Source organism: Andrographis paniculata, unplaced genomic scaffold, assembly GCF_009805555.1.
Source record: "Andrographis paniculata isolate CXL003 unplaced genomic scaffold, ASM980555v1 Contig57END, whole genome shotgun sequence".
Taxonomy (NCBI): Eukaryota; Viridiplantae; Streptophyta; class Magnoliopsida; order Lamiales; family Acanthaceae; genus Andrographis; species Andrographis paniculata.
The window spans coordinates 2,396,590-2,419,435 of record NW_026137592.1 but is presented as its reverse complement, the minus strand read 5'-3'; the positions used below and the strand labels follow the sequence as shown (position 1 = coordinate 2,419,435).

Below are 22,846 nucleotides of genomic sequence, written 5' to 3'. Positions count from 1 at the left end.
AATTATTTTAAAAATATTTGCAATAATTCTACTTTACCATCGTATTATTGCTTTTACATAAAAAAAAAAAAAAACAAAAAAACAAAGAGCTAAATTATCTTTACACTTATTATTTTTTAAATTTTGCGCAAAAAAATAAATATATATTTTTTAGCTCGACTGTTATCGATTTTAAATAATACAAAATTAAATATATGTTGTACAATACGTTAATAGCCAAATTGGCGAGGCCTGTTAACAAACAATTCAGGCCCAACATTATGGGGCCTACACAAATGATCTTTATTTTTAACAAAGTGTAGAAGATGTTATTATTTTATTAAAAATATATATTAACTTTTTAAAATATAAAAATAAAAAACTACTCCCTCCGTACTATACACTGTAGACACGGTATTTTAAGAGGGGTGTAATTTGTAGATAATTAAGAATGTATTAATATAAATAATTATAAAAATAACTAATTAATTTAATTAAAAATAAAATTAAAAAATTTAAAATGAGATTAAAGTGTGTAATATTTAAAAAGAAAAAAAAGTGACATACTGATGGAGAGAGTAATAAATATGCAATATTGCAGTGGAACTGACAATAATGTTCAAAATGTTTTTGCTCAGGGTTTCTGTTTCTTTGAGTTTGTATTTGATTTAAATTTTGTATTTAAAAAACTAAATTACACAAAATTCATCGGTAGTTTCACGAAATTGCACCAAATGTCTTATATTTATAAAATTGTGTCAAATTTTCTCGTGATTTCGTAAACTATACGTCTAACTTTTTCGGCGGTCTTTATTTAACGATCTAAATGCGTCCAAATTACGAATAAATTTTAAAATTTTAATATCTAAACCTCTAAAATTATAAATATATTTATTTTTCTTAAAATAAACTTTTAAAACCTAAAAAAATAACTATTTTGAGTATATTTACTATTTTTTTTAGGCTAAATATAAGGAAAATGAATATAATGGTATTAGGGGTTTAGAAATTGAAATTTTAAAATTTATTCATAAGGACAAATACTTAAATAAGGACCGCAAGGGTTAGACACATAATTTTTTAAATGAGTTTAAAACAGTTTTACAACTATAAGGGATTTGACCGCAATTTCAGATTTTGTGCAATTTATATAAACGGAGCATTATTTAGTATGTTTACATAGATTTAAAAATAATCTTCAATAATTTACTCTATTCATAAAATATGTATTAATTTAAATTTAACGTAATTTTAATAAATACGCTTATTATATTAATTAATTGTGATATTTTGAAAAATAAATTACAATAAGTTAGAAGAAATATTAATTTGTTTGGGGGATTGGATTGAATTTATACTATTCATCCAATTTTTTTTTTCAAAAACATCAAATCAAACACCTATTTTTTATTTTTTATATTATACTAAAAATCAATTTTACATTCAAAACATCACGTCAACGCCTATTTATATCACATTATACAACTATTTAAATTCAAAATTTTTACTGTTCAAATTCCAACTCAAAATCCATACTCCCAACCAAACACACCTTAAATATATATATATATATATCTATTTATTAGTATTTATTTATTATTATAATTTTTTAAAATTTCAATTAATTATTTTAGCTAATTTTCAATAAATGAATAAGGGTTAATTGCATTTAAAGAAATAGTGAGGGCGGAGGGCGGCAATGGAAGGGTTTAAGTGGACCGTTCAAAACCCTAACCAACTATTTGTGCTATCTCACTCTCTCTCACTCCACCTCCGCGAAAATGGAGCTGCAATCCGCCACTGTTTTCGCTCTGAATCAGTCTCCGCCTCCCCGTTTACGGAACTTGCAATTTCTTCAGGTAGTTTTCCTTCCTAGATTTCCGACTGTCTTGTTGAATTGCTGTGTGATTGACTAATGGAAATGTTTTTCGTCTTTAGGTCAAACATCGTCCAAATCCTTGCGCCTTGTTCCAGCAGATTCCCAGACTTCAAGTTCACCTCGAATGTAAGTTCCTTTCCTTCTCTCGCATTTATTTCGCTGTTTGGATAATCTTCACCTTTTTAAGTTAATGCGAATTATATATATATATATATATATATATTTTCCAGCTCTTTCGCAATCTTTGAGGAGTGGAATTTTGTTACGCCCTGCTAGCTTGAATTCATCAAGGCGATTGAATTTTCGTGTTGATGCGAGAAATCGGTCCGACGAACCATATCGTGGGAAATCGGGCTCTGTTTCCTTCGGGGGATTGAGTCACGAGTCGATCGAGGAAGATAAACTTGTTTCATCGCCGTTCAAGGAAAATACTGGCTCTCTACTTTGGATACTGGCACCTCTTGCTCTTGTTTCGGCTGTGGTTGGTCCCCCATTCTTCGTTGCTCCTGCTATCTACGAAACTTTCAGGAATGAGACCTTTGCAGGTAAGATTCTTCTATATTTTAAATGGTTGTAAATCTTCTTGACGGTAAAAAAGATATACTATATCTTCGTGTTCTTTAAATAAATCTGGATGCGCGACATTTGAGCTCTGCTTTCTTTGAGATTTTTTAGTTTCTTTATGAGTATAAATATACTTTAGTTTTCTCCCAAAACATCATACCTAAACCATTAGTTATGGAAACATGTCAGGACCATTAGGTATAGAAAACTTATTGAGAAAATTCACTGCACGATATGAAAATTGGTGCACATTTAGGGTGCAGTTAGTTTGCATTTGTGTTTGCTTTTTTTATTCAAATAGTAGTTGGATGTTATGTTTTACGAGAGTAAATGATTTTTATTGCGAATCTTAACATTGCATAATTAAGAAGTTTTGAAAAATCTCCAAAAGAACATTGAACTCTATTTTAACAGAATTTAAGAAATAAGATTAGTATTTTTTCTTAACTTGTCAAGCTCTTACATTAATGTTCTGTTCATTAGTTATATCGCTATTGTTATAATTTTGTTATTTCCTTATCCTATATATTTAGGAGAATAATCAAAACTAGTTTGAGTTGATTTCTGTTATGTGTTATGGAGTATGTTGTATATACAAGGACATTTTATGATTGGGTCTTGTTCTCTAGATCATCTCTTTACTGATATCAAACATCACAACTTTAGTTTCACTGGTTTCTGTTGGTGCAGAAATTCTTTCATCCTTTTCAACTGAGGCCATCTTTTATGTTGGGCTTACTATTTTCCTGCATGTGACCGATCGTGTTCAAAAGCCATATCTCCAGTTTAGCCAAAAGAGATGGAGTCTTATCACAGGCCTACAGGGATATTTGGCATCTACATTTTTCACTACAGGCATTAAGTTCATCTTCCCCTTGTTTGCTCTTTATGTTACTTGGCCAGCAGTTGGATTATCATCACTAGTGGCAGTGGGTCCTTTCATGCTTGGTATATTAGCACAATTTGCTTTTGAGAGAATAGTTGAACACAATGGATCAGCCTGCTGGCCTCTAGTACCGATCATGTTTGAGGTAATAGAAGCTACTTTAAGTTGATATTTGTGTTTTCCTCCTTTAAATGCCAGTACATTCTAAGAGATCGGTATATCTCCTCAGATCTACAGGATATATCAGTTGACAAGGGCTACCAGTTATATGGAGACATTATTATTTGGGATGAGGAATGCTACTGTTACAAATGCAGTTTTGAACAGGAGGCAAGCGTTGCTTTCCTTGATCGTGGTTTTCCGCGTCCTCGGTGTTGTTTGTCTCTGGTCCTTACTAACATTTTTACTGAGGCTTTTTCCATCCAGGCCTGTTTCCGAGAACTATTGACACATATATACATAATTCTGATACATACATCTAGCAAGGCATTGTAGTGATCATATTTCTTGAGAACCCCCGAATTCTTTCATTTTAAAAAATATTCTTTAATCAGGGAAAAACAACTGGTGTTATGGCAAAATACATCAATTTTCTTGATCAGCTGTTGCTTTTGGTGTTTTTGACTTAGACAGAATATGGCTCAGTTTTATACATATGCGAATCAATATTTCCACAGTAGGATTTACATTTCTTGCCACAACGCCACTGGTAAGTTAGAGTAAGTAACAATTCTCTACCAAAAGTCTCTACAGGAGCACTTGCCATCCTTGAAATGATGGAATCTCTTATTATCTCTTACGATGAATTCTCGTTTCTCAAAGCTGGATAAGATCTTGATGAAATTGTGGCAGTCCCCGCAGATTCTGAGGTTCTTTATGACGCGCAATGTGGTGCCTGGAGGTGTGCTGATGAGGCCGTAAGCTATAGCTAATCTCTCGCTGTGATAAAGCAGGGCTTTCTCTTTGGCCTCCTGGTCGAGATCATGGAGCACGTAGCGCGTATCAGGTACATATCCAGCTTCCTTGGCCTCTTTGCTCAATGACCTAAGCTTCTGATACGCCATGCTCGTAGGTTTCTTCTCGTCGGCTACTCTCTTGTTGTTAATTGCCTTCTTCTTGTTCTTCATCATGTCCTGTTTTGGTTTCAGCTGCTGCTCTGTAAGTTGAGTTCTTGGCAGGGATTCGGGGATCGGCTCACAGGGCATTTTTTTGCAACCTGTTTCAGGTATGTTTGTTCTTGTATTCGATTGATTTATTGGATGTGTAGAATGTGTGTTGTGGTGTGTTGTGGTTTGATGATGAGGGGATTTGGAAGCCCGGGTAGGGGTGGGGGTGGGGGGTAAGAGGAGGTTGGGGGTGGGAGGAAGAAGAGATGAGGGCATTATTAGATGGGGGAAGAAATTAGATGAAGTAGGAGGTGCCATGGCCATTGTTGCTAATGTGAGAAAGAGAGAGAAGTAAGTATTGTGGGATGGGCTATGTGGTGTGGATACCCTACCCCTACCTACCTTATCTAGGGAGGCAGTGGATAAAATAAAAATATCCCAGGAGGCACCATTATAAAACTGTTGTTTTGTTGTGAATAAATAAAACAGACTTAATTAATTAGTTAATTTATAATTGATTTTGAACCATTGGGAAATCCTTAATTTGTTAGGCGATGGTATAAAGTTACTAAAAATAATAATAAATAAATATTTTTTATGGGACTAAAATAGAAAAATTGATAAATTGTCAAGTTATTGAGAAAATATTATATTCACTATAAAAATATGTTTGGTGTGTTCACCAAATAAGAGTTTTAACATTTTGCTTATACTTAGTGTAGAAAAGCATTTTAAACTAAAAATATAAAGTAAAGACACTTATTAATTCTTATATACTCAGTCACTAGTAAAATTATTAAAAAAATTATATTAGTAAAAATAATTGCAGTATAATATAAATAATTATAAATTATAATATTTATTTAATTTTATTTAAAAAAGAAATTTAAATTATGATTAAAATTTGTAATATTTTTCCAAGAAAAATGAGGAGATGAGAATTGTGTTCTTTTTGTAAAAAATACAAACACATTTTTTTTTTTATCAAATAATATATCTAGACCCATTGAAATTGAAGTGTTCCAATTTCAAGCTAAATATCTTCTTTATTTTTTCTTTTCTCTAAAAAATTGTTTTTATTATTTGTTTATATGATCATTTATTTTTTTTGAACGATTAAATTTATATTTGATATGTAGTTTGCATAGTAATTTGAAATAATATTATATATTTCTACTTAATGTAAAAATTGCATAGTAAATAGATAGAAAGAAATCGTTAAAAGAAAGTACTATTCCACAAAGAGTCTATTGCATTGGAAATATAATTACTTTGATTGATTAAAGAAGAAATTAATCAAAGCTCGTCATACTAATAACACAATAAAGAATATTTAATTCCTTCTGCATGAGTGATTTTACCTTATATTTAACAGCAAAGCAAGCATTACATTGATTAGAATTATGAGTATATAATATCTATCAAAATACTCTCAAATATTCCAATCCCATCTTAAAAATAAAATAAATAGATGAAGAAAACCTAAACAGTAAAGATAGCAGACCCAAATTTGCTTTCAACTTAAACAGTAAGTTTAACAATGATCCAAAATATAAGCAAATTCATTCATGCCATCAAAATGGCTTCTTCACTGACCTAAAGATAAAAGAACAAATTAAATTGGATTGAGAATGGTAATAGAGTCGCACCAACCACCTCAAAAAAAACAGACCAAAAACTAAACATGAATGGATGATGAATGGCTTGCTTCACTGTCCTCTCTCTCTCTCTCTACATTTTAGCTAATATATCTCTCATTTCCGTTACAGCCGGGATGGTCTCCGCTGGATAAACTTTCGCTACCAGTTGAGTAAACACGTCATATTTTTCAAGAAAATCCTTCTGCCGAAATCAGGACAGAGATAGATATTCAGGCACACAAGAGAGAAAGAGAGTATAAGACACCAGACCAACAGCCTCTCTCTCTCTCTCTCTCTATATATATATATATATATAGTTCAAACAACACAAGGTAGCATGTATGGAGGAACAAAACTACTTGCAATGTCCTATCTATAGTCCCAAGTGTTTTGTCATCTGAAGTGATACTATTTTTCTTAATGCAAAGAAAACTAATGGATTAAGGCCGCACCATGATAAGGAATTGAATTAGTTCAAAAGGTATATATATATTTTCTTCGAACTTGAAAGATCATTAGAAATTAGTCTACGAAGGAATTATTTGTGTGTTCAGAGGTGAGTTTAGGACCAATATAATTGGATCCTGTTTCCAAGATGTTCATCTTAACATATTCAATTTATGTACCCCACTTAAGCACTTAATTCTCTGTAGTATGTAAGTAATTATTTGAGTGCAAGATAATGTTGACGATTAAATGATTACCTTGCACTTGTCCCATAGAGAAGGCAGCAGTTCCTCGGAGGTCAAATTTCTCTGGATTTTCTTGTACATCAAGGTAATAGATTTGTCAACCTACAAACATCGACATTTATTTATTTATTTTCAGCAAAAATAATGAACTCAAGCAAATACAAATTACCCATAGTCAGTAACTTGTCATACCCCAGATAAACTTGATTTTACAACCTTCCGGAGATCTGATTTTGACATTCCAATCTGGAAAGGGATCTGCAAATTTTCCATGCTACATTCTTACTTCCATGTTAGTTAAACATAAATCTCGGGAGAAAAATAAACATCAGACATCAACATGGAATCGGTTAAACAACAAGATGGTAATCCAGCTTAGGTTTTACAAGCATAAAGGTGTATACATCAAACTGACATTTCTAAATGCAGCTTATTCTGACAATTGCATTTTCACATATTTTGTTACAGTTCCTGTGGTTCTGTTTGTTCACTGTTTCGGAACAGCATAAGAGAATTTACCTTAGTAGCTCGAATACTCTTTCCAATATAGTGAGGGCAATTCCTTTGTAAACTCATACAGGAATTCGAGTTCTCTCAGTCAAAAGAAGGGCAAGGAATTACCAGAGAGGTGAATGAAATCATAATTATGGGTACAAGATTTGAAAATTAGTCTAAAGCATTCATGTGATTTTTGGGTGTTGTTTGGTTGTCATGGAAATCTATGAGGAAATTGTGCTTGTTAGGAAATGCTCTTTACTTCAATACTAGAAAAACATTGAATGCATCGGACAAGCAGCTGAAATACATAGAGCCCCCATATAAAACTTTATTCTAGACTTCCTTTCTCATAGTTAGGAAAAGAATGAAGATGTATATACAATATCATTAGTGTCTAACCTCTTCAGCATTCATGGTGGTCATCAAATCCTCTATCTTGCGAGCAAACTGGAATAGCCGTTCAAATTGCTGCAAGTCAATAAAAAAGGAAAAAAAATAAAATTAACACGTCAGAAATAGATCATTTTGAAGGTGCAATGATGTGTCCTCAAAAATCACTATGACAAGCCTATTCTTGTCATAGGCTTGAAGGGGGGTTGATAGAGAGAAGTGTGGTGTACAGTAATACATATATCATATATTCCCATACTTATATTTAAAGATTTCCAGTTAGATCTGTGCATCCAGGGCAATTTCAAAGAAGGGGCTGATAGCATAGGATTTTATTTATTAATTTTTTTGTTTATAGTAATGTAAAAGATTGAAGAAGCATAGCTAAAATCTGAAAATAGGTACTTACAAAGTAAATAACTGTATTTATATATCGTGTGCATGCTTGATCATAAGCTTCACTTGCTTGATGATAAAATTTCGCTAGAGTAGGTACAACATTGGCCAGTTCATATAGACTGCAAATTAATCGACCTTGTGAATATAGTAATTAGGAGAACAGATGATACTAAAATGAATATTAGCCAAATATAACATATACCAGCATTTTATATATATATAAAGGTGGTAATACCTGTTCTGAAATGCTGCATAATTTTCAAATAGCATAATATCGACATATTTCATGTCTCCTTGAGCGATTTTGTCCAATGTCATGAACATTATAGTCACCTGCGATATTGGGGTTTCAAGTTTTTCAGAAATATCATCACATCTCAACTACCAAGTATATATAACCATATATAAACCATGAATAACAATCTTATAAATATATATGCACACACACACACATATATATATATATATAATTATTTAGGTAACATGCCATTTTGGAGGTCCAGAAGCAGGTAGATGCTAGCACATCCACAAACACATCAAAATCAAACCACATATCATACATGAAACCATTACTGAGTCAAACCTTGGGTTTGTTTTTGTGTCTGTATTTTGGTTTTTTTGTAAAATAACTGTTAGATCCAGTGATTTGTATGGAAAAATGGTATGCTTTCATTGAAAACTGTGAGATTACAAAGTAAGGTTACTGAAAAATATATATATATATATTCAAAGAGAACAAAGCTGTTCGGTTTTTTCACATAGAGGCGAGTGTATCCAACAGTTATATTAAAAATTTAGATAAAAGTTACCTAAACTGATACCATAATTTATATCACAACCCAAACTGATTTTCTACAGAGCCATTATCCATGCAATAAGTTTCAGTAACCAAATAAAAAATTTCCAGCTAACACTGAATCTGAAGGAGGGATTGACATTCAAGAACTTTAGTCTTTTTAATCATGCTAAGCCATTTATGTGATACTGCTATATATATATATATATATATATATACAGCTAGACTCAGCATGGTTTTTAGTCAGGACAGTAAACATGACATCATAATGCAGCTTACATAGTTAAAATGCAATATTAATGAGAAGAACAATCAAATCAAGTTCAGATAAAAACGTTTTACCAATACAAGCATGCTCAAGTGTTAAATTTTCACTCACTAATTTTGTGTAAGCCTGATCAACCAATTCCCTCGACTGCCCTTGTATGTACTGCTCCATACGGGTTGCAAGAATAGCAAATCTATCCAGAAGGTAAATTCATTAGGTGCAATAACAGAGAAAAAGCACCAAGTAAATAGTAGTTGCAGTTCATTTATAAGACTAATTAGTAAATGAGCATGATGCCTTTACAAAGTCAATATGTGAACTGAGCTGCATTCTAAAAATTTTTCTTTACATGATAAGTCTGAAATCAAGAGAGTCAGCCGTTCTAGGTTGAAAACTCAAGCTTAACTGACCCATCCCTATTTTGTTATATCCATTACCACAGACTAGTACATAGTGATTAACTCCAAAATTCTGAATAAACTCATAAAACTATGGTGAGGAGTGTGAGACGTGATTCAAATCTTTTAGAAGCATTGAAATGATGGAGTACTTGGGGTAATAGTTCTCAAAACTTTGTATAGCTTCCGCCACTTCTCATATTTAAGTTTGGTTCTTATAAGAAATATTTTCAATAACTTTTGAATTATATATCTTACTCAAAAGAGTTGGCTACAATGGTAAATCTTAGAAATATAGAAAACCTTTCTAACACAATTCTACAAGGTTTGCAGATTGTAAGAAGCAATTCAATGCAAATACTCTCCAGATGAGGGAGCACGTATTTTTTTACAAATTGCACAGAAAGAACTTGTGGCATCACCATGATTTGTTATTCTATGATCTCCAATTTTAAAGAAAGTAACATCATCATGGCTAAAACCAAAAACATCCTGAGAGTATAGCAATGTGCGTGGCTTGGTGTAACATCAAGGGAATGATATCAAATGTGATGTCCCAAGATGCATAGAATCTCTCTAGACAAACAAGAAATCAAATTAATTTTCTCATGAAATAGATGATTGAGGTTGATAGAGTATAGCTATTTGATTAGGTGATATGTGAGTACTCTAATATGCAAAGCACAGAGATCCCATGTTGAATCTCAACTGTCAATAAAAAAAAAATTCTCTGTACAAGGTTAAGGCAAGATGAACACTCCTAGCCCCTTGCATGTGATAGTGTTCATTCATCCATTCCAACAGAAGCTTTACATCTTATACGATACGAAAAACAGAAATAGTCATTAACCAACCACACAATATTTAGCAAACGAAAAGACAGGCAAAATATACATTACCAATCACCTAGGCAAATGCAAAATTCAAAGAACCTTTAAACAACATTTTCTGCTTGGTATTAATGCTGGGACGGATATTTCTTACTTTAAGCAAATAAACAGTGATAAATAATTACTAATTTTTCACTGAAGTTGACAGTACATCCAAACAAGATATAGCCAATATTATAGAGACAATATAAGCATTTCAAGCCTGTTACCTCGGGATATAAGCCAAGACCCCCACCTGCCGAACGTTCCGCTCATTTCTTACAATTTGGTGGCAAGCTTCATCAACAAACTGCATAACATTTAGATTAAATAGTTTATGTGAATAGCATACTCACTCAACAGATAAGGAAATAATTTATGCTTGCATAGATGTGCACATCACGTCAATTTCATCTGCAAACTTATTACCATACTTTCTACAAATTTTCTTTCAATTGAACAACTATGAACTAGTAAGATTTCATTTTAGTTAATACAGCAAAAAATTCACCAACCCAAGCAGTTTTTCAACATTCAATTCCATCTGTCTAGGGAACCAAACTTCCTAATGTTCACTAAGAATAGTTTTATCATCCTAGAGTATTATAACTTACACGACCGAATTGCGAAGAAACTCTGTTAACCAGGTCATCAAGCAAAATACGCACAAACCCTGCTGCATCAGCTTTTTGACCAGAGATATATCGATCAGTAATTCCATGCATTGATATACAACGCAGAGGGTCAATCTTGCAGGCCCAATCAACCACAGAATAGAAATCTTCCTAACAGCCGCAAGAGAATGAAAAGGAAAAAAAATAAAAATCAGTACCAATATATGTCTAGTTGCAAAAAATAAATAGTAGCAGGAAGTTTTGAATCCAACATACTTGTATTCCATCAAGTAAATCCTGAAGAGAATCATTCAATGCCGCCAGATCCCCAGTTCCTTTACCTACCATTACAAGGAAGCATATTAATGTCATCCAAGCAGCCAAAAGGGAGTGTTGTAAAACTATGAAGAGCAATCACCTTGATCAATTTTCATGATGCCTAAATCGTCATCATCATCAGATTTGTTTCCACTAGGAAGGCCTCCAGAAGGATCAAGAGATGGAACGTCAAAGCACATGAAGTGTGCAAAAAATGAACTCTGCAGTTCATGAAAAGTAATGCTTGTATAAAGAAATATTAATGTAGAAGATTCAAATGTCCAATTAATCTCACCTCATCCACAAGGAGCGGAATAAAGACTGTTAGCATTTGTCCATATGCCTCAGAAAGAGCAGAAGTATCTATATTGGTTTCTTTCTGACTAGATCCAGCAGAACCATCAAACCATACGATTGGATTTCTAGGTGTTTTTGTACTAGTACGGAGTTCATTTGCAAACTCACGAGCCTGCATGAAATGAAAATAAATTTTCAAGAGTTTTAATGTCATGTACTAATAGTATATAAAAGCATATGAAACTAATGAAACAGATTAATCGCCAACCTGCATGCATTGAACATTACCCAACTGTTCACTTTAGAGACAAAAAACAACCATATCTAGAATACAGAGTGCAACAAATAATATGCGTGTATGAGTAGATGATCTCATTTACAACACATATACACATATATGATTATGTTCCGAACATAGCAACCCCACATTCTATACACCAAATATCAAGCTGAATGAGCCTTAAGGATGTCACTCTTGCAGCATAAGACATAGGGAAAGCACATGATTGTGCAAATGAAATTACTTAACGAAACAAAATGTTTAGAAATCTTTAGAATTCCAATTCATTCATATCAGGATAAAGGGAAAATTTCGTGAAATCAATATTGTTTTCTCACTTCTACTCCATCCAATTATCGTACCTTTTATTTCTCCTTGTGTTGATTTAAGAGTATCTTTCTAAGATAGTTGCATAAAGATTTTATGGGCTTGTTGACTAACTTTTTCAAATATTTTCTGATTTATTCAGGGGTAAAACATAGCTACAAAGATTTCAAGTTTATTCTAGTTTGTCAACAGTCATTTATGTTACTCCACTCTAGATAAAATGGTTGTCTTAAAAGTCTAGATAGTCAGAATAATTTAGCTTAGCTTCTAAATATTGGATAAAACTATTTTTCATATTCATTATATCCAATTATCCATTTTCTTTTTGTTTGTTACTCAGAATATTTAATATTTTAAGGTGCTCATTAAAAGAGATCTGCGATTCATTTTTCAATGCTTAAATTAAAAACTGAAGTATAATAACAAGAAGCATTATGTTAAATAATTCATATACACTTGCAATAAAAAGTAAATGGACGACGCTAATACCATTTGTAATTGGGGGGGAGGAAATAATTATCCACCAGATGATTCCTTCGTTCTTACGAAAATAAGTTTCTATCATTCTATTTATTATCGTGTTTCTGCAGCCCCATAAATTTTATCCATTTCCTGGGATCTAAATTCGATAATTCTAGTTTCTAATCTAAGTATATTTTCCCTTCCAAAAAATTATCATGTTTCTTCTCATATAAGTGATCCCTCTACCACTAATATTTTTCTACGCAACCTACTTACTACAAATTTGTTAGTATGAAAATAAATTTTGAAGTAATAACATTACCTTTCAACAAGTTTTCATAATAAATATTTATGGGGCATATTCAACATTACTTGTGCTCAGTCTAAGGGATACAAAAAAAAAAAAAAAGGAAATTAACCGGGTAATGCATTATAAGAACTCTTCACACTATACTGATCAAAAAGTTTTTTCCTCAGCATTACATTTGCCAAAACTTGTTTGAAACTGGCATTTCTGATCTCACTCTTGAAACCCAAAACTTGTTCGTATTGGCACAATCATTTTCATCTAGCAGTATTATCACCAAAACAAACATAATTTGAAGACAATATCTATCTTCTTTAGGTAAAAAGAAAAAACGATGAGCTGGGAAATTAGCAATGGGTTTTTGCAGGATGACACCAATTCCCTTACCTCCCGACGTAAAAGCAAATTCATAGAACTGCAGTAAGCCTTCCTTAAAGGGGTCAAGCAATTCTTATCAAGATTCTGCAAGTAAAATAAAAAGAGAGAAGCATATCTCAAGTACTGGAAAAAAAACAGACAATCATATCAAACGGCCATGTTATAAAGCCAACTCTTCATTTTACCTTCAAGTGTTGCAATAAACGAGCATATATCCTGCACTTGTAACGAAGGTCTGCGTGATCAGGCCTCTTCAATTGTCCACGCTGTTACAATACTCCAAGCAAATAACAAGATAAAATAGTACAATATCCTTAGCTGAGAATACTATCTGCTGGAAACCATTTAAAATCACAATACCTGAGAGAAATAGCTCTTATCATTTAACATAAAATCCACCAAACTAGCAAAATAATTCCCAAGAAACTCAGTTGCTTTTCTAACAAAAGTGGACTTCAGCCTATCGAGCTCAGATTGCTTCTCTGTAACCTGAATCATTTTCAAGATAGGGAGAAATTGAATGCCTTTTCAATCTTTTTCTCTTGAAGAACAAAGGAAGAATAAATGCATGTCTGCAGCTGTTGGACATGTCACAACTGTATCGCTCAGTAATAAGTTTCCTAGACATAGAGGAACTTGAACCCTTGAAGTTTTTAAAGTCAACAATTCGCCTCTTACTATGATTTTTTTTTCTTTTTCTTTTTCCACATTAACAGGGAATAGGACTAGATCTGTTCTTATGCAATCAGCCATGCTTTGAAAGATCTATGAAACACCAAGCAAAATATTTAATAAATGAATATTCAACTCTTTTCACATCATTTTTTCCACTTTTTTATGCCAAAAAAGAAAAAAGAAAAGAGAAGATAGAGATGTGGTCATTTGATCAGTCCATATAGTATGAATCGATATTCTTATCCTTCATATGTTTAATGGAAAGATACCTCCACTACTAGTTCCCATCTCTGAGTCTCTTCTACACCTTTCTCTCTCTCTCTCTCTCTCTTAGTAACCTTTGTTTCAAGAAAATAGGATTTTGCTCAAGATTTCAATTTTCATAGTTTTAACGTTCACATGAATTCACGCCAAGAAATCATTTCCATTAAGTCTAGGGCGTCTACCTATTTATAATTAACCGTTCTACTTCAATCGAATTCCACAGGAATAGGAAATTCATGTCATATAGAGCAGGTTTCCACAAACATATGGCCTAAATTATATTATTAGTTTTCCTTAACGACTCTACTTGACCAAGATAAATAATCGTGTATTCATTTGGAGCACCAAGACAACATGTATAGGTCTGCAAAAGAAAATAGGATGAAAAAAAAAAACCATAACAAAACAAAATTAACTTCCAACATCTTGGTAAACAAATCAAAGCATTCTAATAATTCACAATTCCTAACCTCGAGATATCGATCGACACATAACCATCTATCTGAAGACATGTCAATAAAGGAAACTATTGTACACAATATGCTTAAAGAGATTGTTAATTTAACTCATCCTACAATATGAATAAGATCCATAATAACAATAATAAAATGTCCGCAATAAAGTAACAAAAGTAAATTCAAATGAATGGCATACATACGGATCTCATATTCGCATAGATCCGATCCAACTTGGGCACTTTAAGTTCTCGTAAAGCACTGGCTAGCCACTCACAGGCGTCAATATTCTCATGCATATTACCCTCATCAAATGATCCCCCACTCAAACACGCTATATACTGCATTAAAGAATCAAACATATATTTTAAAACCCAAAATGGTGAGTATAGAGGCTTTTGTTTGATTAAAATGCCAGTTTTGAAGACCATGTTGCAGAAAACAAATATACGCAGTGTCTATCAGAACAATCCCCCATAAAACCATATGGAAACACCTCAGATGGTATTCGTAGTTTCTCAAGAAGCTTGTCAAGTTCCTCAATTAATGCTTTGTTGTTTGCAGACTCTGTCTCCAACTTATTGTTCCCCGTTTCAATCTGCATATGGAAACAGAATAAACCAACAGGATGCAACAAAAGCACCAGCATAATCTCAACATTATGCTTTCAATCATATAAAAATATATGGAACATATTCAATTCATGTAGCAATAATTCAAGAAAATGGAAGCAAACGAATGCAGAAAGTATAAGTAAAAAAAAAAAAAAAAAACAAGAGCTTATATGGAAAATCACTCCAGCACACAATGCACCTTGAAAAGTAGAAATTTCAGAAAATCAGTACCGACTCTATATCTTCTCTCATGTGCCGCAGTTTAACATTAAAAATGCTTAACCATTCATCCATGTCTTCAACACAATTAGCAGCCATCTCAATTCCCTGTAATACCTGCAAAAGGAAGAAACTAAAACTGTAGCTTAATCCAAACAGGATTACAAACAAAGCTCTAAAGGTGAAAGAAACAAATCTTGGTCAATTAGGATCACCCCCTGAATGATCATCTCATTATCAGGATGCATCCTCAATATTTCCATATAAATTTCCTTGGGTTTTTACATCACCACAGATTTTGTTAAAATAGTAGGACGTAAATGTAACTTTTTCATAATGTGATCAATCAAAATTATAGACTTGAACACATCTATTGTTTCCTACTTAACACTTTTAGAACCATACTAATTTCATATTATGTTTACATCTATTCCATACAACAATTAACTTGATAAATAATTTAATGAAAACACATCATCTCTAACTCTAACATGGTGCAGTAGCTTTGGATAATAAGTTTCTCCAAGAATTTCTTCTACCACAAACTATCCACATTCACAGATTGTCTGGACCAACAATATGTCCGCCTCTTTCAAAGCAGAGTCAGTCCAAATATTGTACAATTTAAGGAAAATTGATGTAATCACTAAACTTGTAGCTCTCCAAGATCTATCAATTTGCTTCTTTTTTTTTCATTTTTTTTTTTTTTTTTGGTGCATTTGATAGTTGATTGCTAGTTTCTATTGCAAAGGACTGTCTATTGTCTCTCTTTATATTTATAGTTCATGCAGTCCCACATAAGCACAATGATGATAAACATAAAAGGTAGTGTATATTTTACTTATTTGTTTGGAAGTCCTTAAAAACCTGTGTCCTTCAAAAGAAAAGAATTAGAATGTTAGGATATCTGGAAATATATTTATATCAAAAGAATCAGGATTTGATTGCATTGATTGATCCATCTTAGACTTATGGTAAAATTCGATTCTTCATGTATAATTACCAAACTAATAATACTTAATATAAGGCAGTTTTCTATTATGTTCTACTAATCTTTTTATCTCAGAGCCTCCATTATACATATCAGTGGTTATTCAGGCAGTTTTCACGTCCACCTTAAATACGTTGCTTCACATGACTGAAGAAATATATAAAGGGAGACCTTATCAAAAAAGACAAGCCTCTTTAATCTTTATAGTTGTTCCGTAACTCTCAGAAGACTGACATCACCTAGTGCTGCAAAATGTTGAAACAAAATATACAGACCGTTGGCGACTTATTAAGTTCTTTTGACAAGTATGTTAGATGATGTAAATGACGTCTCACCTAGAAGCTAAGTTTGTAGGGATACGCATCATTTATTTATTTATATTTTAAGGGGTAAACTAATAAGGTAAAAGGTCAATATATGAAGCACATGAAAATAGCAAAAGACCTATATGTGCAAACACTGTAGTAGGAAATATATCTTTGATTTTTCTGTTTGGCTGTAGATGCTTCCTCTCTTTCCGATTCCTTCATATTCTATTATTCTATCTATGCATACATAAAATTACTCTACTCATCTTCCAAAAAAATGGAAATCTTAGTACCTCCTGTATCAAAGGCTCATTCTCCAATATTGAATGGACATTTGCAGCTTCTAATGCTTGAAGCTCACGCCTTAAACGCTCAGAAAAGGCTTCCGCTTCACCAATGCCCATGACATAACTGCATGCAGTGTAACTTAATGAGTCAGCTATAAATTCAAGTAATGTGGGATGTGTAGTGATTTAGGAAATTTTAAACTTCCTCATACTTTATAGCCACAACATAAGGAAGAGAATATTAATAGAGGACAGATGAATTTACATGCATATAACTGGAGGATATTCCAACTTGAAGTGTTACTTATAACTCCATTACATGTAAGATTACTTTATCCAAATGCAATGAGTTGAATCTCACATCCACTATAGCTTTGCGATTCTTGAAGAGAGAAACATAGCAAAAACAAATGCTTACGTCTAAATTTTCTTTGATTATGGCTATGCTTTAGGGTATGATATAACAACCTTGGAATAATTCATAGAAAAATATACTAAAATATGCTGCAACTAATATCATTTATTTGAAATATTTAAATCTTAACTTAGAAACTGATTATGGTTATTTAAATGGGTCCTTAAAATCAGGGTTTTCAGGACAGCTACTTGGTTCTGGAACATCATACTCAAATTTGAGCTCCTCCTTAAATGAAACTCTCATGTCTTGATCTTAATTTATGGTTATTAGGGTATATGATTATAAGTTAAGCATGTTCCTAAGCATAATATGGAGAAAACTGAAGCATGCTGACTTGTAGGAATCATATAAATGGTAGACAAGATCTGAAGAGCAACAGTATTATCTTATCACATACATAGATGGCAGCAGTTCTACCTCTAAGTGCCCATATTCAATCACTCTCCAACTTATCCACCTAGATCAACCTCACCTAATGAATTATCTTTAAGCAGCCTTCTGTGAAGAGGATGCACTTACCTACGTTTCAAGTTTACAATTTCCTCTTGTATGTCATATAACTCATAACTCAATGTCAAATCTTCTTTCTAATCACAACTCAAAATTGGCATACATACGTGCCTAGAAGTGCCTCCATGTCTTCTTCTTCTTCTTGTGACACAAGATCCTTTTCAACTGCCACTTGCACTTCAGCCTCCATCCCTGGAATTGTATCAGGCCCAAATGGAACATCTGCCTGCTGTTTACTAATTGCTTGTGTGTTGTCCTGCATAATACATGAAACACAAATCAATGTTAACAATTATTAGCACAGAAGATATTAAGAAACAGGGAAAAATTAAATAGAATCATCAACAACTAACCAATTAAGTAGATAAGATTCACTCAGAACAGAGTTAGTTAATAAAAAAAACAGAAACCTAAACTCATATCAACAGAAATTTATGTTTGGTTTGTGTTTGGGTTTGAGCTTTTGATTTGAACTTCTGTTTAAATAGTCTTTGATATTTTGTAAGAGAAAATACTTTATTTTTTATTGAGAACCATGCGGATTGCATGGTAAAAAAGACAGGCTTGGGCTACAAACCAAACAAACCCAAAGATACAAATAATTATGGGTCCGCTTGTTTCACAGTTGAGTGGAGGTTGACATCTTTTTTTCATCTCAACTATTTCTCCAATTCTTTTTAAAGGTGAACCCAATTTTCTCCTATTTCTATCTCTCTCCAAAATAAATAAAAGATGAGTGTGTTCACCTAACTATTTTTTATTGACACAATTCTCTATAAATATTATTAAAAAGTACAATATATATACATAATTATACATACATAATTATACACAATATATAAACATATATGCTATATCCACTCACAAAAAGTAATAATTTAATAAAAATATTATTTTTTATATTAACAATACAATTCCTCGTACTAACATAAAAAACACACATTCATCCAAAAGCACCACAAAGGCACCTGATATTTATAAACATTAAAGCTCTGTTCACCAAGCATAAAAAATTCAAACATGCTTCCCGAATAACATTATCTAAAAAATTACAATATATACACGCACAAAACAAAACAAAGTCAATAGCTCAACACAAATCAAAAAAGAAAGTCAAAAATTCAACACTAAACTTCATTTAATATTTCCGACACGCTTCCTTGTACCTAATACCAAAAAACACCTTAGATTGAAAACACTAAACATAAACACCCTTAAATTTCCCTGTATTTTATAAACTAATTCATATTAATTATGTATTAAAATATATACTTTTATTTATTTAATTGTAATATATAACAATTTTGGGTTTGTTTGTTTAGTTTTTCTAGGTTGGCCGATTTCTCATAAACAATATAAAAAAATACAATATACATACATTACCACAATATATATAATATATATATACTTATTAATTCACAAAAAGTCAATCATTCAACATAAAATATTATTTTCTATATTACCTATAGTACCTAACATAAATAAAATTAAAAAAAAAAAGAAAAAAAAAACATACATAAAAAACACAAAATGAACAAACCCTTTATTTTCTACAAAATAAACTCTATATTGAATATACTTTGTTGAAATATAACTTTTCAAATATTTAAAATATATTTTTTAATAAAATATATATTATATCATAACTCAACTTTCAACTACACCTCCCATTTTGCAGCCAAATTCACCCTAACTTTCTAAACAAAAGGATCATATTAATTCAGGAAACATTGGTTAATATTACTCGGTCCAAAATAAATAAGGGCATAAAATTCAAACAGAAGATTATTATACAATATATATTTACACAAATAAAAACACACACACAGACATATATATATATACAAATATGTCCAATCTATCTTTTCTTAAAAAAAAATTCATGAATATATATATATATAAACACTCCATAATCCAAATGATTTGAGTAAAAAGAATAAGAAAAGATAACGGTAAATGTCTTAGTAAATAATAGTATATTTTATCATTATTAATGTGACAAGGTTCTAAAGAACAGCACAAATAACTAAATTAAATAACTTCTGTATAATTATAATCATTGAATCAATACAAGAATTTATTGATAAAAACCAGAAAATTGTGTACATCCATGCAACTTTATCCGAATGCAAAGCATAAAGCATGAGGGTAATTGGATCATCTGATCATTCACCTTAGCCCAAAGAGCCATCTCCACCACATCAATTCCAACAACTTTAGGAATTTGATCCAACATATCCTTGCAGATGTTTAAGATGAAAAATAAAACACGATTCCTACAAGATAAGATCATCATCTTCACAAAACAGACACAAAAAAGGAAGAAGGTAGAACAAGAGTTTAGTTAAAAAATAACTCTGGTTCACATATGGGGGGTTAAAGTGTACCTGTCATCGACGTTGCGCATTGTCCACTGAGGTGGGGCAACAGTATGATTTCTAAGGTTATCAAAACCCTTCATGAATCAGATCATTACCAATCAGCTCATATGCATATATAAATTGTATATTCTGTATTAACATATAGTGAGAATAAAAAATGTAAAGCCAGAATGAGCACTACCAGCATAAATGTACATCCACTAGGATCATTAGTTGCAATTTCCATTTTTGAAAGATGCTTCAACTTGTATATTTTTGCAGGCTACGAGAGAAGAAACAGATAATTATCTTTAAGTATAGACACTGCAATCAAACCATAAAATATCACAATATATGTAGCATAACACATTTTTTTGCACTACAATTCATTGTCATGACTTCATTTTGTTTTGAATCTAGTGCCTGGAAGTTTGTCTAATCTTCTTTTTTCAAAGAAAGAATGATTAGCAAAAAAAATGGCTGCATCATACATTATAGCAAGCTCGCCTGCTCATAAGTTGCTTGGTTCTAAAAGCCACTAGGTGTTTGGCAACCTACTCACAAGTTGCTTCAAAGACAGCAAGAGAAGAAGGCAAGCAGTCATGTGAAGATAAGAAGAGTTGGACATATTCTTGGGTATGTATGGAACACATTTGTAATACTCTTCAGTTTGAGAATAAAAAGGTTTCCTTTTATTGGGTCACGTAGTAAAACTTACTCTTCAAACCTTTAACATAATAAAATGCTCTTATTGAGAAAGATTCAAAGTTCTCATGGATTTTGGAGAATTTTGAGAACCTCTAAATATGTTTGCAATTTCACTATATTTTATATTAATTTTCGGTAATTCGGTAACTATATGTTCATAAAGTCATGGTCAAAAGAGAACCACAACATTGCATTGGAACTTACTTCAAGAACACCACCAGAGGAATATTTGAAGACTCTGAGAAAAGCTTTAACCCTATTGCCTTTTTCCTTAACTGTAAGCAATCATGTGATGTTAGTAGCTAAATAATCGATGGTTGATGAAACCAACACCATGTTTCATTCTAGACACACATGAAGTAGCTAAGAGTCAATTCATATATGAAAGTCACTTCCTAAAACTCTCGGCAGCACTCAAGTCAAAACAAAGAAAGTCATTTACTGCCAGGTATCACCACCTGGTTTCAAGAGGGCTACGTAAATAACTCATAATGATAAAGTCCTGATGACAACAGGCAATCCTACATAGGTTTTTTCGTAGCTTGTGATGTTCGGGCTAATAAGGAGAAGTGTGACAATCCTTTGTACTATCATATTCAACAATACATCTACAAATTATCTGCGTTACTTCCCACAGAATTAGTGAAATCAAGAAAGCAGAAAAAACAAATAAGCCAAATCAAAACTCCGAACAACAAGAATAACTTGAGCCATCTCGAGTAAATTCAGATTGCAATCACTTGAGAAAACGCATATGAATTTCACAATGTAACCAATCCATCATTGTAAAGTAATAGAGACATTGACATAGTCCCAAATTCCGAAACATTAATCTCACGAGGTAGCTACAGAACTTATAATAGTATTAAATTAGGTCCTTGGAAATCATGCGATCGAACATGAAAGCATCATTTATTAGCATAACCAAGGATGCATGTGGTGAGAAAATAAATCGGATATTGACATACTTGAAATGGCGAGAACACGAGGCTTCGCCATTCCTCCCCGCCCCAATTTTCCGGATTTGCCCCACATGCCGCGGCTCTTAGCCACCCTCATAGACAACACGATTTTCTGCTTGGGATTGTCCATAGCCATCTGGCACGCCCGGCGTAGCTCCTCATCGTCGGCGCTGGATTTCGCCATTGTTGTTCTCTAGCTCGAAAATTATGCGGATTGGAATTCTGCAAAAACAATGAGGTTAGAGTGATGAAATCGGCAATGCGGTCCGTTTGTGAGGTCGAATTGAACAGGTCTGTGGAGATTGGGAACGGAATTGGAGGGAGCGGCGTGCAGTTGCGAAGTCGCCGGGATAGGATTAGTGGAACTGCGTCTGCGTACGAGCAATGATATGTGGTGGCGCCTCCTCTCGTGGTCGTCGATGGAGACGGCTGACGTGGCCAGGGATGTATAGTGCTGAACACGTGGCTGGCTATCTCTGTGGATCACATTGCTAAATTGTTTCTTTTAACATAAGATATAGAATGGTTAATATAAAATGATATTTTATATTAAATTTTAATTTATGTAAAATAATAAAAATATATATTAAAAATTTTATTAAAAAAAAAAGGATAAACAAACTACTCTTTTATGGGATTTTATCATAAATTTATTATTTATTAATCTTTTTATAAATATTTATTTTTTATTTGGCACAAAAGTAAAAAAAATAATAGTATTTAATTGA

The 22,846-nt window shown here is 32.4% G+C and overlaps 3 protein-coding genes across 6 annotated transcripts; 1 reads left to right on the top strand and 2 right to left on the bottom strand.

Moving 5' to 3' along the window:
- Positions 1-1,684: 1,684 nt before the first annotated feature.
- LOC127257050 (uncharacterized) lies at positions 1,685-6,450 on the top strand. 2 transcript variants are annotated; one of them, XM_051283322.1, is made up of 7 exons: positions 1,685-1,838; positions 1,918-1,984; positions 2,089-2,403; positions 3,113-3,453; positions 3,538-4,314; positions 4,457-4,533; positions 6,184-6,450. In XM_051283322.1, the coding sequence occupies exons 1-5, from the start codon at positions 1,761-1,763 to the stop codon at positions 3,754-3,756; spliced, it is 1,020 nt and encodes a 339-aa protein (XP_051139279.1). In that variant the 5' UTR covers positions 1,685-1,760; the 3' UTR covers positions 3,757-4,314; positions 4,457-4,533; positions 6,184-6,450. The 2 variants fall into 2 exon arrangements, with proteins under 2 accessions (XP_051139279.1, XP_051139281.1); XM_051283324.1 differs by having other exon boundaries at positions 3,538-4,533.
- LOC127257051 (pentatricopeptide repeat-containing protein DWY1, chloroplastic) lies at positions 3,934-4,738 on the bottom strand. Its single transcript, XM_051283325.1, has one exon. The coding sequence runs from the start codon at positions 4,736-4,738 to the stop codon at positions 4,043-4,045; it is 696 nt and encodes a 231-aa protein (XP_051139282.1). The 3' UTR covers positions 3,934-4,042.
- On the bottom strand, positions 5,911-22,612 carry LOC127257049 (exocyst complex component SEC3A-like). 3 transcript variants are annotated; one of them, XM_051283319.1, is made up of 25 exons: positions 22,125-22,612; positions 21,361-21,431; positions 20,651-20,731; positions 20,476-20,543; positions 20,262-20,364; positions 18,196-18,344; positions 17,167-17,284; positions 15,587-15,691; positions 15,238-15,339; positions 14,945-15,082; positions 13,708-13,836; positions 13,533-13,613; positions 13,357-13,431; positions 11,592-11,765; positions 11,397-11,517; positions 11,255-11,319; positions 10,979-11,149; positions 10,595-10,674; positions 9,209-9,290; positions 8,269-8,366; positions 8,044-8,152; positions 7,644-7,712; positions 6,939-7,004; positions 6,759-6,848; positions 5,911-6,256 (listed from the first exon to the last, which is right to left on the bottom strand). In XM_051283319.1, the coding sequence occupies exons 1-25, from the start codon at positions 22,300-22,302 to the stop codon at positions 6,146-6,148; spliced, it is 2,634 nt and encodes an 877-aa protein (XP_051139276.1). In that variant the 5' UTR covers positions 22,303-22,612; the 3' UTR covers positions 5,911-6,145. The 3 variants fall into 3 exon arrangements, with proteins under 3 accessions (XP_051139276.1, XP_051139277.1, XP_051139278.1); XM_051283320.1 differs by lacking the exon at positions 21,361-21,431 and having other exon boundaries at positions 22,125-22,273; XM_051283321.1 differs by lacking the exons at positions 20,651-20,731; positions 21,361-21,431 and having other exon boundaries at positions 22,125-22,243.
- Between the last annotated feature and the right edge of the window lie 234 nt (positions 22,613-22,846).

What these genes read in the sequence shown, in the direction of transcription:
- LOC127257050 (XM_051283322.1), top strand. Translation starts at nt 1,761, where the DNA reads ATGGAGCTGCAATCCGCCACTGTTTTCGCTCTGAATCAGTCTCCGCCT. An exon ending in GGAACTTGCAATTTCTTCAG is followed by an intron (nt 1,839 to 1,917) that starts GTAGTTTTCCTT and finishes TTTCGTCTTTAG; the next exon opens with GTCAAACATCGTCCAAATCC. An exon ending in ACTTCAAGTTCACCTCGAAT is followed by an intron (nt 1,985 to 2,088) that starts GTAAGTTCCTTT and finishes TATATTTTCCAG; the next exon opens with CTCTTTCGCAATCTTTGAGG.
- LOC127257051 (XM_051283325.1), bottom strand. Translation starts at nt 4,738, where the DNA reads ATGGCCATGGCACCTCCTACTTCATCTAATTTCTTCCCCCATCTAATA.
- LOC127257049 (XM_051283319.1), bottom strand. Translation starts at nt 22,302, where the DNA reads ATGGCGAAATCCAGCGCCGACGATGAGGAGCTACGCCGGGCGTGCCAG. An exon ending in CCTCTGGTGGTGTTCTTGAA is followed by an intron (nt 20,732 to 21,360) that starts GTAAGTTCCAAT and finishes CTTCTCTCGTAG; the next exon opens with CCTGCAAAAATATACAAGTT. An exon ending in CCACCATGAATGCTGAAGAG is followed by an intron (nt 7,005 to 7,643) that starts GTTAGACACTAA and finishes GAAAATTTGCAG; the next exon opens with ATCCCTTTCCAGATTGGAAT.